Below are 13,771 nucleotides of genomic sequence, written 5' to 3' on the forward strand. Positions count from 1 at the left end.
CTCTGATGTGAGTCGTCCCTTGATCATTAGCATGCTAATTAACATGCTGATGATCCGGGGGCTTACGTTTCTAGCTCCGTCCAATCAAGATAGTTGAGAACTGAAGAAGCCTTTCGGAGGAGAGAAACGTCTTCAAGATCTTCAACCAAGTCCAGTTGCCTTTGGATCGAGCTAAGATTGTTGAATTGTTTTCCTCCTGCATAAATAGAGCAAATGTACTGGAATAAAAACAAACTGTAACATTTCCTCCTGACTTAAACTCAAATTGAGGTATAAAGTCGCAAAAGAAAAAAAAATGGAAAAGTTGTATCTCAGTGCATAACTTGAGTCAATGTTTCACTGGCGGTAAACACAACTTGTTCCCTCTCAACTTTAAAGTCGGCTGCAACACAAACAACCAGATTCTGTCAAAATATGCGGCGCAATGTGTGTACGGTTTAGCGCGCTCGATCCTGCCTCTTCAAAGGGAAGCGGCGTCTCCGGTGAAGACGGGGAGAGCGGCTGACATCACAGACGTCTCTGTCGTTACATAACTCACTCTGCATCTCCCCCCCCCCCCCCCCCCTCCTCCTCCTGCCTCCATCTTTTCTCACCTCCTCTCTCCGCCTCTGTATCCATCTTTGTCCCCTTGTCTGCTCCCTCCTGTCCTTCCCGTTTTCCTCTTTTTAGTTTGGTTAGATGAAAAGAAGTAGGACAAGCCTTTTTATAGAAACTCTTTGTGTGCTTTTTATTTCCCCCTTACTCTGTTTAAAGTTGATTGTTTTGTTGTTTCTTTCCCCTTTTTGCTGCCAAGTATTTGTTGGCTGTGAGAAAAGAAAGAGAACAACCAAGCAGGCCTGCCGTGGTCTCGTTTACGTCTTTACTTGTGCGGCCTGTTTTCTGTTTGTTTTTTAAACTCTGAAAAAGTAGGTGACGAGACTCCTCATGATGATGATAAGTGATTTAAAAAAAAAAAAAAAAAGACAGAACTGTAATCATTCTCAGTCAGTCTTTCAGCTTCTTTCATCAGACAACACCTGACGTAGAACATATGAAGCCGAGGAGGATTAAGACTTTGATGTTGCTCAGGTTTTTGTAGGTTTTTTTAATCGCCTTAGAGTGGCTTCTTTGTGTGCCCGCCTCTGTGCGTCCCAGCAGGCCGCACTCATGTGAAAACAGAGAGCTCAAAACCTCGACGTGTAATTACATTCTGCTCGTGTGAGGAACTTCACGGGCAGAGAGACACAAAGTTATTATCGTCTCTCCCCGGCCGGCATCGAGGTCACACTGCGTCCTCTCTCTTGAGGGAAATAGCAGGGCTTCTTCTTCTTCTACTCATTTTTCATCCCTTCCCTTACATCCCTCGTTTTAAAAAAAGCCTCGCCCCGTGTGTGAGATTTGTCTTCTCCTGTTACTTCATCATTCACATCGGAAAGCAAAGCTCCTCCTGCTTTGTAAATGTCACCTCTCCTGTTCCCTCCGTTGTCCTTTTAGCCGGGGCCTTAGAGATAGATTTAGTGATTTTTTTATTTTTTCGCTGGATGCAGGAAGTTTCCCTCCTCTCTCTCTCCTTGGTGTGTGGGCAGTCCTACAGGTGAGTTATTATAGAGGGAGAGGCGCAGCGCCCTCCTTCACCTTGAGACTCCTGCTGCAGTACAGCGACAAAGTGGAGGGGGGGGGGGGGGGGGGGGGGGGGGGGCAGGGGCAGGAGAAGCTGTCTGCGGTTTGAGTGATGGGTGTATTTTGAGAAACATCCCCAGCAGAGCATGCCTGAGGCCTGCACATTCAAAAGACGGTGCGGCAGGTGTGTGACGTGTGCATGCTGGATTAGCTGCCAGTGTGTGTGTGTGTGTGTGTGTTGTATCAAATCTCAAAGTGTGTGTGTGTGTTGTATCAAATCTCAGAGTGTGTGTGTGTGTTGTATCAAATCTCAAAGTGTGTGTGTGTGTTGTATCAAATCTCAAAGTGTGTGTGTGTCTGATAAACTGACTTAAAGGTACAGTGAGGCGTTTTTGAAGCAAACAAGTGCATCACCATAAAGATAGACGACCTCCATCTACTTATTCTAACTTTCTGAAGCTACTAGTGTAGGGTAGGTGTTAGACTAAGTGACTAACTTGACGCCGCAACAACATCCCTTTTTTTTTTTTTTTTTTTGGTTTTTTACAATTTCTGCCCGGTGAAGATTACATTTTTATCAAAAAAAACAATAAGAGTTTGAAGAGAATTAAACATGTCTGACCAACAGTCCAAACCTCTGCAACAATACAGGTCAGAGAGGCTGAAACCTTTTTTTTTTTTTTTCAATTTGATTTTCAGCAAAACAAAATTAATAATTATTAAAAAAAAGTTAATTTAATTTACTGATCCATACTTTGATTCAACTCTCAAACAACAACAGTATTCATCACAAGATGGACGAGTACGCCCCCCACTTTCCCAAACTGTTTGATATGAAGCAGAAACAGGCCCACTATTTGATTTGCATGTCGGCCCAAATAGCTCCTCCTGTGTGACTCTAATCGAGTTAGAATTAGAAGAATGTAATTAACCTTAATACATGATTTTATCTCATCAACAGGAGGCTATTATAAAAGAAGCCACTCTGCATAAATATCCTTTTTAACATGTAAACAAAAGGCTCTGATGAAGTCATTCTTTTCTCTGCTCCAGTCGTGACACTGTGGGGGGAAGAGCTGAAGTGTGACTGTAGCAACACTGCAGGAGGAAAGAAGAAGAGGAAAAAGTGTGTGTGTGTGTGTGTGTTGCGCATGTGAAGCTGTTTCGTATTTTCCACATAGAGCGTGCCAAATAACGCCGACCTTGGGAGGAGAAAGAGGAGAGAATAAGTGCCAGGTCACAGTTCAATACGTCTCGTTCTGTCCCTGGAACGTCCTGATAAGCTACGAGCTTCTGAGTTCGACTTTTTTTTTTTTTTTCTCCGCAGCTTAGCTATTGTCTGCTCGCAGTGAGACGGGGCCTTTGGGGACTTTGCAGGAGAGGGAATGTGAGGACATGCATTTCTCAGACCTGCGCAGGTGCATTTAACAGGAGAGAGAGAGAGAGAGAGAAAAAAAAAAAGTGGTGGAATAAACAGGAGCTCATTGAAATGGAGCATGATACACCAGAGGAGGCTGCCTATTGCCAGAGAGTGACGCAATTAACTGATTTGTTGTCGGAGCATTGACTTTTCCTGTCACCGAAAAAGATGTATTGCCGTTTAAATTATCTTCCTAAAGACTCGGAATCAAGAGTCTTTTTCCCTAATGGAAAAAAAATGCACTGGAGGTTGTTGTCAGCTGGTGTGTGAGGTGACAATCAGACAGTAAATCTAAGTGCATCAGTGTATCTTAAAGGCTGTCCAAGCATGTGCAGTTTAATGACACTCTAAAAAGATTATTATCGCTGAGCTTGTTCTCCTCAGGTGTTGATTGCACTTTTGAAAGAAGACATTTGGCTAGATTTCCCCTTTAAATACAAGTTTAAAAAGTCCAGATTTTTTGATGGCTCTGCAGATTATTTTGCCAAACTTTCCTGTGGCATGCGGTGTTAAGATTGTTCCCAGATGAGGCCTCAGATCACTCCTTTTCATCCACAGCCACCTGTAAGCTTTCCCTGCAGGCCTGATGGCTGTTCTCCTCAGCCGCCCTCTCATGCTCAGAAGGGTGTGTACGTAGACTCTGCGGAGAGGGCGGCCTGCAAAGCCTCTGCAGCCTCCTTCCAGCGGATGGCGGTGCGCTTTCCACCCCTGTGTCCGTCAATCCTCCAGCAGTCCCCGGTACTTTGCCAGCTTCCTTTCATAAGCCTCCAAAATGCGGTCTTCCCAGGGCTCAGTCAATGCTATCTGTGCAAGCTGTCTTGAGGCCTCTGACAAAAAAATCCAGTCAGTACAGTCCAGTAGGGTGAGGGTCTCATTTCTGTCATGCCAGGGGCTTCTGCTCCGGGCTGCCTGTTGGTCTGGGGCCCCAAGCAGGTGCCTGTTAACAAGCAGCACCTCTTCTTTTTAGAACACAACATGAACCACACATTCCTCCACACACAGGTTCATCCTGTCCAGCCTCTGTCCCTGATAAAAAAAAAACGAGACGCCAATTCTCCCTTTTTTCTTCTGCTACACAATATTTATCCATCAACAAGCTCAGCACGGCTTTGACATTTTTTTTTTTTTTTTTAAACATCTGACAGACCCGTTAGCGTCCCACGGAGCAAACAGCATTGTTTTTCTTTTTTTTTACGACTTTGTTGATTGCGCTTTTTGATTGTGACAGACAGGTTTGTGATAATCATTACACAAAGTGGGGGGAATGTTTCCTCCTGTTGACGGGAGAGGGAGTCAAGTTTATGAATCATCGGGAGAAATGAGGCCTGGTTTTTTTTTTTTTTTTTGGCACTTTTGGGTCTCCAGAAAAGATGACGCTAAGTCGCAATCAGTCATTTGATGGGTTAGTCGTGGCTCCTGATAGTAATGATTGTAATAAGGATCAAAAGATGGAGGATCTAAGATGGTTTTTTTCCCGCACACTGTGTTCATTTCCTTTACAAACATGTGACAGGAAATGATGGTCAACAAGGGATCTTGATTAGACTTCAAACTTATCAATTAAACTTAAAAAGCTTTAAGTTGTCGCCACTTAAAACTATAAAGGGTCAAAAACTGACTAAATCTAATGAGTATTTTCAAAGTAAGACTAAAATAGCATTTAGAATAAACAGCTTACACGATACCATTTGATGGATCAGAAGGTTAGCTTAGGTTTCCACCTTTAATAATCTCTGCAGATCACCCCAGCGGACCTGCAGCCCTGGACCATCTTAAAACAAATGGCTCCATTTTTCTGCAAACACCGCTATTTATCACCTTGAACATGTTGGAAATGGAATTCACAGGTGGTCCGGCTGTGTTAATGTTCAGGTGAGCAGGCGGGCAGAAGGTTTCTGTGTCCCTGCTACACAAACACACATCTGTATATCTAATACTTTAATCTCATGTAGTGAGGCTTTATGTTCACAAACAGCTCCATACAAACACGATCAAACGGAACCAAGCCGGAGATATTAAACAATGCTGATGTGATATTTCTATTTATTTGTTTGGATTTTGTCGAACTCAGCAGCTTATTAAGCTCTCCATTATGAGTCGGACTCTAATATAGGACTGCAATAATAAACTGTGGTTGACGCTATTAAGTAATAAAGTCTGGAAAGTTTGAGTTTATGTGGGGTATAGTCTACTGAGACTTCATCAGAAAGGAAATAATAAATCTGCGTTTCCTCCAAAGTGTTGAAATTTAAAAAGTTTGCCGCTGATGTCAGCAAAGAATGTACATCTTTTTAAAGTATTATTACATTACAGACTTTCAAAATAAGAGTTTTTATGCACTCAGTATTATATATGTGATCGTTCAGAGACATTTCATGAAGAAAGTTCCAATGTTTGAGGCCAGTTTTTTTATAACTTTTTCACATTCCCTGCTTGTGTTTGTTGTTATTGTTGGCTCAGCTTTCAGTTTAAGGTTTGGATAATAAGGTTGGACTGAGCTCACAAACAGTAGGCTCTGTAGGAGTCTGATCCACTTCCCACAACCACGGGACAACAATTCTGAACTCCTTTTTATTTGTTTGGAAATCTTCATATTGTTTATTTCATCCGAGCCTGCAGCCAATTTTGTATTTTTGGACCGCACACCTTGGAGAGTGGATTTCATGCCTGTATAGACCGGTAGACATTTAGAATAATGAATCAGGGGGAGTTTTTCTAAGCAGAGGTAGTTCTTGAATGTGTGCTGCATTCAAAGGTAAATTGATAATGAAAAAGTGCAGTATCCAACAGGGAAGATATTACATTTTTTTGGTGGCTACAAAAGGGCTGGAGGTGCTGAAAAGTATTTGATTCAGACGGTTTCTTTCTCAAAGGTTGGAATAAAAGAAAGTATGAAGGAGAGAAAAAAGGGAGGACATTTGAAACAGAAGTCTGAAAAATAGCACGAGTCGAGATGGAACCTAGAAGAAGAAGAAGAAGAAGAAGGGGAAATAAGGTGAAGGAAAAGAGAGAGAGATGGATAAGGTTGAGTTGTACAGGAGGAGAGAAAATGTGGCAAAGAAGTCAGGATGCCTCCTGCTGGCAGTAAGCGGCCCTCCACCTGTGACTGCAGGACGCGGCGTGTAGCATGACGAGAGGTCGCAAACACTTTCCCCCCTCGCTTCAGGGCTCCTTCAGAAGAGCTACTATACCTGGAAATTTCACACCAGCTTGACATTTCCTTCCTGGATGAATGCAGCATGGTATTGATAAGCAGTGTGGCTTTATGCGGCACACACACTCACACACACACACACACACACACACACACACACACACACACACTTTCTGACTCTCTGTATCCTTGTCCCGGGGAGTAAGCGCTCCACTGCAGGCTGCTGACGGAGAGGTTATAGACGGCTCTCAGTGGGGCTAAACAAAAGAGCAGAGCGAGGAGACAGTCCACCTAAGTTCAGCATTTATCAGCACAGTGCTCGGTGAAAGAAAGAGTGTTTCATTGTGAGTGTTAGATCACCTTAAAGTGAGACTGCAGCTCCCGCTGTAGCGTGGCCCATGAAGCTGTAGGAGTAACCATCAGAGAACTGTGATCAAATGTGAACCACTTAGAGACTTTGGCTGTAGAGAAGAGTCAGAGAGGCGACTGCAGATGCGTCGATGAAAGTCAAAGACACACATATTCAGAAAACAGCTGCAAATAGACAAACGCTGCAAACCTACCCTTTTTAACTGAAGTGCTCCAGGCCTGTAGGGGCGCTCTTTGGGACGCAGCTTATCAGTGAGCGGAGAGAGTGAGGGAGTTCAGGCACTGAAAGTTTTGTTTACATGGCAAAGTTGGAGGACAGGGGATAACGTCAATAATGCATCAACAAGGAGGCTTAAAACAAGTCCATCCTGGATTTTGACACCTTGGATGAGCTGGAGCTAGCGTCGGCTGTGGGGCTAATGAGCGTCCCTCTGCCCCCGCTGTCAGCCTGACCCACCGTGCTCTTGCCATCCTTGCTGTGTAGAGTCCAGGTTGAACACTTTCCCCGCCTGTATTTTGTGTGATCAACACACGAGAAGGCGCGTTTTCTAACTTCGAATAGAGCTCGGCGTAGCTGTCGTAGAAGGTGACTTTTATGCTAAGCTAGGCTAGTCACCTCCTGGCATGAGCTCGAGACCTGAGCACACAGACAGAGAGTCGGTCTTTAGTGTAACTCTGAAAGTAAAAAGTGCTGCACTTCCCCTTTAAATGCCCGTTTTAAGAAACAGAAGCACACTTTTGTTTTGACTCCCAGACATGTGATTTAGATATCTTGTATTCTTGTTTTTCGACCCATCTGATTATCTGATTGCTTGTATCCAGATTTAACCGTTTTAATGTAATTCATACAATGTTATCTTAACCTTCCAGGATCATCTTTTCATGTTGTTTTCCGCTTCGTTTTGTGGAGTCCATCTTCCCTCCTTCCCTTCTCTCTTTAAAGCAGACACATTTCCCGGCTTCCTTCAGCTCCTCTCGTGGACATTGTAATAGAAAAGCTTTTTATTGGAAAGCTCCTGAGCTACACGACAGCCCTTTGATCTTCTCTATTATGTGTGTGCCACTGTGCAAAATCACCAAGAGAGTTAGTGTGTGTGTGTGTGTGTGTGTATATGTGTGTGTGTGTGTGTGAAGTAAGTAACATAATGTGGGTGTATGTGTGTGGCACCCAGTAAAGGTGAGAACAGGGAACACTCTCTTTCATATTTAATGAGTGGAGATGGGGCGAAGGAATGTTGCAGTGTTCGCAAGAGGGATTCCCATGGGCTGTCAACCTGCAGGATGCACTCGAGTAGATCACTCAAAACCGTGTGTGTATGTGTGTGTGTGTGTGTGTATCTTACTGAAAGTTTAATCATTTGTTTGGAGGGTAGGGGGGGGCAGGGTTCAGAGGAGCATATGGAACATGCACGAGCGTTGTTTTGGTGTGAGCGGGGAGACGAAAAAAGGATTGGAGCTCAAGGAATGTACGATGAATAGTTTGTTATCACGGTTGTGTTGAATACTCGGTTCTCATTCTCATCAATTAAAGAATTCTGAGGGTCAAATATGTTTCTGTTACAGACCGTAGTTTGTAACACAGCTCTTATCAGAGACTCTGAAGGACTCATTCTGATCATTCCAGAAAGCAGAAATGAAAAAAAAACTGAATTTGATGTGGTTCCAATACTCTAGTGACACGCCCCCTGCACGCTACATGATGGTTTTTCAGTGATATTTATGGTCTTGGTCTTGATTCCTAAATGTCTTGGTCTTGACTCGGTCTCGATCTCTAAATGTCTTGGTCTTGACTCGGTCTCGATCCCTAAATGTCTTGGTCTTGACTCGGTCTCGATCCCTAAATGTCTTGGTCTTGTCTTGGTCTTGATTCCTAAATGTCTTGGTCTTGACTCGGTCTCGATCCCTAAATGTCTTGGTCTTGACTCGATCTTGATTCCTAAATGTCTTGGTCTTGACTCGGTCTTGATCCCTAAATGTCTTGGTCTTGTCTTGGTCTTGACTCGGTCTTGATTCCTAAATGTCTTGGTCTTGACTCGGTCTTGATCCCTAAATGTCTTGGTCTTGACTCGGTCTCGATTCCTAAATGTCTTGGTCTTGACTCGGTCTTGATTCCTAAATGTCTTGGTCTTGACTCTGTCTCAATCCCTAAATGTCTTGGTCTTGTCTTGGTCTTGACTCGGTCTCGATTCCTAAATGTCTTGGTCTTGTCTTGGTCTTGACTCGGTCTCGATTCCTAAATGTCTTGGTCTTGACTCGGTATCGATCCCTAAATGTCTTGGTGTTGACTCGGTCTCGATCCCTAAATGTCTTGGTCTTGACTCGGTCTCGATTCCTAAATGTCTTGGGCTTGTCTTGGTCTTGATTCCTAAATGTCTTGGTCTTGACTCGGTCTCGATCCCTAAATGTCTTGGTCTTGACTCGGTCTCGATCCCTAAATGTCTTGGTGTTGACTCGGTCTCGATCCCTAAATGTCTTGGTCTTGACTCGGTCTCGATTCCTAAATGTCTTGGTCTTGACTCGGTCTCGATCCCTAAATGTCTTGGTCTTGACTTGGTCTCGATCCCTAAATGTCTTGGTCTTGTCTTGGTCTTGACTCGGTCTCGATTCCTAAATGTCTTGGCCTTGACTCGGTCTCGATCCCTAAATGTCTTGGTCTTGACTTGGTCTCGATCCCTAAATGTCTTGGTCTTGACTCGGTCTCGATTCCTAAATGTCTTGGTCTTGACTCAGTCTCGATTCCTAAATGTCTTGGTCTTGTCTTGGTCTTGACTCGGTCTCGATTCCTAAATGTCTTGGTCTCAGTGCACTCTGGTCTTGGGGGTCTTGGTCTCAGTTAGGGTGGTCTTGACTTCAACACTAGTTGATTCCCTTATTGTGTTCTGCTTGGAGTTAACTTCTTGTGCCTTCTTTCATTTTGTTGTCTTTGATCAGAACTGCCCCGTGAGGAACCCTTTTTTTTTTCTTCTTCTTTTTTAGCAGCGATCTCATTATAAAGAAATAGCAATCATTAGAATGCTTTAATTGACCAATCAGAGCTGAGCACTCAGCACAGCCGTGTAATAAAGCCCGGTCACGGTCTGAAACTGTCTGTGTGTGTTTCTCACAAGCTTGCAGCCGCCGTGTCCTCGGGATCCGGAGGTTTCTTTAGCGCTCCCTCGGGTCGCTTCCCTCTCTCTGATAAGGAAGCATTTTCTCTTCTGTTATCTCCGCTCTCATCCAGATTGACTTCACACTGTCGCTAATCAAAGCCGGCTGAACACGCTGTCCCCGAGCTCTGTGCTGCATTCAGCTTCAGCAGGAGCCTCTCACACTGTGTACCAATACTGATCACGCTGTAACGCTAAAGCACTACTCTTCATTTGGTCATTTGCTTTACTGGTTGCCCATATCCTGGAAAACAAACTAAGCAACACCTTCTAGAAATGAAGAAAAGATGTTCTGTGAGAGATGTTGCCGAAGAAAGAGAGGAGAGGGCAACTTTGAAAGGGCCGTCCGGCATGACTGATGAGTGTCAGGGGTTTGAAGATCAGCTTTGATCAGTGGAACAAAGGCAGCAGTACAGTCCACATGCAGGAAGAGGCGGAGGGGGGGCAGACAAAAAAAAAAAACCTCTGACTCTGCTTTCAAACTGTGTTTTTGAAAAAGTTAGAGGACACTTTGGAAATGCCATGTCAAAGTTTTTCAAAGTCTCCATGTTGGTTTTTCTGTCTAGGTATAATATGCATCATTTAAAAACGTCAACATAGCCGATATTAATAACCTTTTGTAGAAGAGAATAAAGTCAAACCCCCTCTGGGTTTGTTGTTCTCAGCTCTATGATCACACGGGTTAAGGTTAGGGTTAGACTTCTATAAGCTGCGTTCAGCTTATTTAAGTGTCACTCTATATATCCATATCTAGACATAACGTGCACAGAGATCGTAGTGGTCGCGTGCAGACACTCTATGCACTGTGCAGCGGTCACAGGATATAAACGTCACTCCCCCCTCCTATTGGCTCGAGGTGAATTCTCCGGAGAATATCCTGCGGCGTTCTCACATCAGCCCACTCCGACTTGCTGCGGAAAAAATATTAAGCGGTCTGGCAGGAGAAACTCCGGGTGAAGTCCGAAAGAACAAACTGGGCTGTTTGCGTTCACATATACAGCTCCTCCGGGAAGTTTTTCAGGAGATTTCTGCTAGTGTGAAAACCCTATCAACGAGGGCCAATGTGGGAAGAGAGATGGCCCCGCCCACTATCAGGAGTGCATGACCATAAAAGGGCTTAATAAGCGCTTTATAGGCTGTTAGTCTTTTTGTCTCTGTTTTGTTTCTAATACTTTTACCAGGTGCTTGTTAACATTTTGTAGAATTTAAAAAACTCCTCTCTTTCCTTTGTGGTAATTTGAAAGGTCAAAAGTAAAGTAAGCAGACGAGAGACGAGTAATTCACTGAAAGCCTTTTCCTTATTATCCTGCCGATGAAGTGGTTTAAAGTCATGATTCATTATATTCAACTGTGTTACCTCAAGACATGATGAAAAACAAATCGAGTGGAATCCTTGTTTGGTATCATTGAACACATTTGCTGATTTTTTTTCATTTTTTTTTCAGTGTAAACACTAAATCTTCAATCTGAGCTTTGACATTCAGTCCTTCCGTGTGTCAGTCAGACGCTTCCCACGCCATTCAGTAATTGACTGTTTTGGTTCTGTTTGTCTGTAAATGCATTCAGTGTTGTAACATTTGCAGCCAAACTGTTAAACACCAGCAGAAACATGAACCAGCTGATGACGGGACGGTCCAACACCCTCGGGGGGGGTTTGGAGCTGTTAAATCTATGCAAAGTTCCTCCATCCAAACATTTACAGCATGCAGAAGATGCCGAGCATAAATATTTCACTCCTTCAAATTCAGACGCCGAGATCTATCAATATTTGGGTGCAACTTTTTTCTTCTTTTTTAGAAGAGAGCTGTATTTGATGTGCAGCTTTAAAGAGTAAGTAGCCCCTTTTAAATCAGTCACTGTGACAAGCTGCTGCGAAAAACACACAGTCGTGTTTTCATCTCGTGCCTTGTCCCCATCCAACTTTAATGAAGAAAACAATTTCTGAACATTCCCGAGCCTGCACAGAAAGATCAGCTGTCCCTCTGCGTCACATTTTATTGCACCAACGACTTCCTACTAATTACCAACAGAAGCGATGCTGTACAAGAATCCTGTCACAAAGATGTTTCAAATGCATGTTCAGTGAAAAAGAAATAGGCCCCTCATTTGTGTTTCATGTGTAAGAAGTTGCAGTACATGATCTTAGTGGGTGTATAAATAATAAAGAATTGAGACTTGGTTTGAATACACAAATCTGTCGAATTGGAAAACTTGTCTCAGAAAAGTAATTAACGATTCAGTGATATCAGAGAGATCTGTGGTGCAACCGACGGTATCTGTGGGTCTAAAATTAGACGTGCACTGATTGACCAGCTGCTGACCAGAACGTCTGTTCAGCTGTGATCGCTGCTCAGCCGGGGGCTCTCGAGTATTTCTGAGTCTGTGCCGGTTGCAGATTTACAAACATGAAACATGAGTTTTAATGCCACACAGACACACACACACACAAACACACACACACAAAGGACTTCATCAAACAGACGAGAGAGCTGTTTTAAACGCTTCTTTACTTAGAGCCGACAGGTGATAACTACACTACAGGTGGCAGCGTGTTAACTCTGTTAATTTGTGGGCCAACAATAAAGTAACCCCACAACTGCGTCCGCATCAAACTGCCAGCTTGCAAAACTACAACTCTACAACAGGAGGATGCATTTTTTTTATAATGAGATGTGGTTAAGATATGTAAATACCTGATGTAAATAAATGCCATCAGGTGTGTTGTTTGTTGTAGATCAGTTGCAACCTGTTTCCTTTTTTTTCCAAAGTAAAAGCTGGTTGATTCAAGTGGCAAAATTCACACAGTATTCACTTTGTTTTTATTTGTGCACAAATACAATGTGGACAGCAACCTGGAGTCTCCTGGGAATGCAAATATCAGGAGTTTTCATGAGTTTTCTGCAAGTGTGAAAGCCCTATAATATACGGTCTATATGTCTGTAGGTAAGGTAAAAAAAAAAGTGCAAAGCATTTCAAATGAAAACAACTTTTAATCAGCTTTTAATGGAGTCACTCACCTCTCTGACTCTGCAGCTAAATGGGGCATTGTAACCAATAAATAACACCAAATAATGAGTTTTCTTTTAGTGCTGCTTCATGCAACAAAAGCTGTACTTTATTATACCTGAGAAACTAAAATCCTTACCTACAGTAAAAATGATGCTGTGCCGTTATTCTACCATGCCAGATCTATAATTTGCTGCAAGTCTTTTATTCTTTTATTTTTTATTTTTTTGCAGAGCTTCCTTATGGCTGGGAGAAAATCGATGACCCCATTTACGGCAGCTACTATGTCGAGTAAGTCAGAGCGCATCTTTAATATGTAATTGCTTGCTTTTGATACTCAGCGCTGCTGTGTTGTTTATCGTATTTATCTGGTGCTGCAGCCAGGTGCGCGGCGGCTCCTTTTGTCTGTGTGTGTGTTTGTTTGCAGGGAGGGGAGACGTTTATTTGTTTGTTGTTTGTCCCTATGTTTCTTTGCTGGAACCCTCCCGCTGCATCCACATCTGTAGATTGGCTCACGAGCAGAGATCTGTGTCTCTTTACCTTCCGTACCCACAGCTCCTGCACTCCACCGTCCCCTCTATTGAACTGCGTGTCCCTTCCCACTGCGCCTCAGGACGTAGGGACAGCGTGGGATCTATTTTTAGACGGACAGCGGGGAGTGATTCGGCTTGACTTTGCTTAAGAAAAACCTCTAAAATGACACTTGACTGCTAATGGGCTGCACTCCCCTCTCGAGACGCGTTATTGTCTCGCTTTGTCGTCTTTTACACCCAAAAGAAAGAAGCTTCCAGACCTTGAAATTATGTAACTGTGGTAAAATAAAGTTAAGCTGTTTTGTAATTAGCACCAGTGATACTTGGGTGCTCATTAAAAGATAAGGAGAGCGGGTGGGGGGGGTGGTGGGGGGGTGTGTTTATGTGAGAGCACAATGCAGCCTTAAAGAGTGAGGGAAGTATCTAATGACGACTAATTATTTCACTCTGGAAAATTACAGCATTTGTAGCCAATGACGATCTCCCCCACTTGCAAACTAAATTAAGAGCGACGTGGGACTTTAAAGGCAAATCAGTGTTTCAT

General features: G+C 43.4%; 1 protein-coding gene across 10 annotated transcripts in view; it reads left to right on the plus strand.

The window, feature by feature from the left end:
* magi2a (membrane associated guanylate kinase, WW and PDZ domain containing 2a) overlaps positions 1-13,771 on the plus strand; it is a 201,032-nt gene that overhangs the window by 142,238 nt on the left and 45,023 nt on the right. For all 10 annotated transcript variants that reach the window (XR_009665982.1, XM_061029315.1, XM_061029316.1 and 7 more), the window contains one exon: positions 12,928-12,985. Coding sequence is in view for 9 of the 10 variants with exons in the window: in XM_061029315.1 (XP_060885298.1) it covers positions 12,928-12,985 (58 nt within the window). In the remaining variant the exon portion in view is untranslated. The remainder of the gene's footprint in view (positions 1-12,927; positions 12,986-13,771) is intronic.

This window comes from Labrus mixtus, chromosome 22 (assembly GCF_963584025.1).
Source record: "Labrus mixtus chromosome 22, fLabMix1.1, whole genome shotgun sequence".
NCBI lineage: Eukaryota > Metazoa > Chordata > Actinopteri > Labriformes > Labridae > Labrus > Labrus mixtus.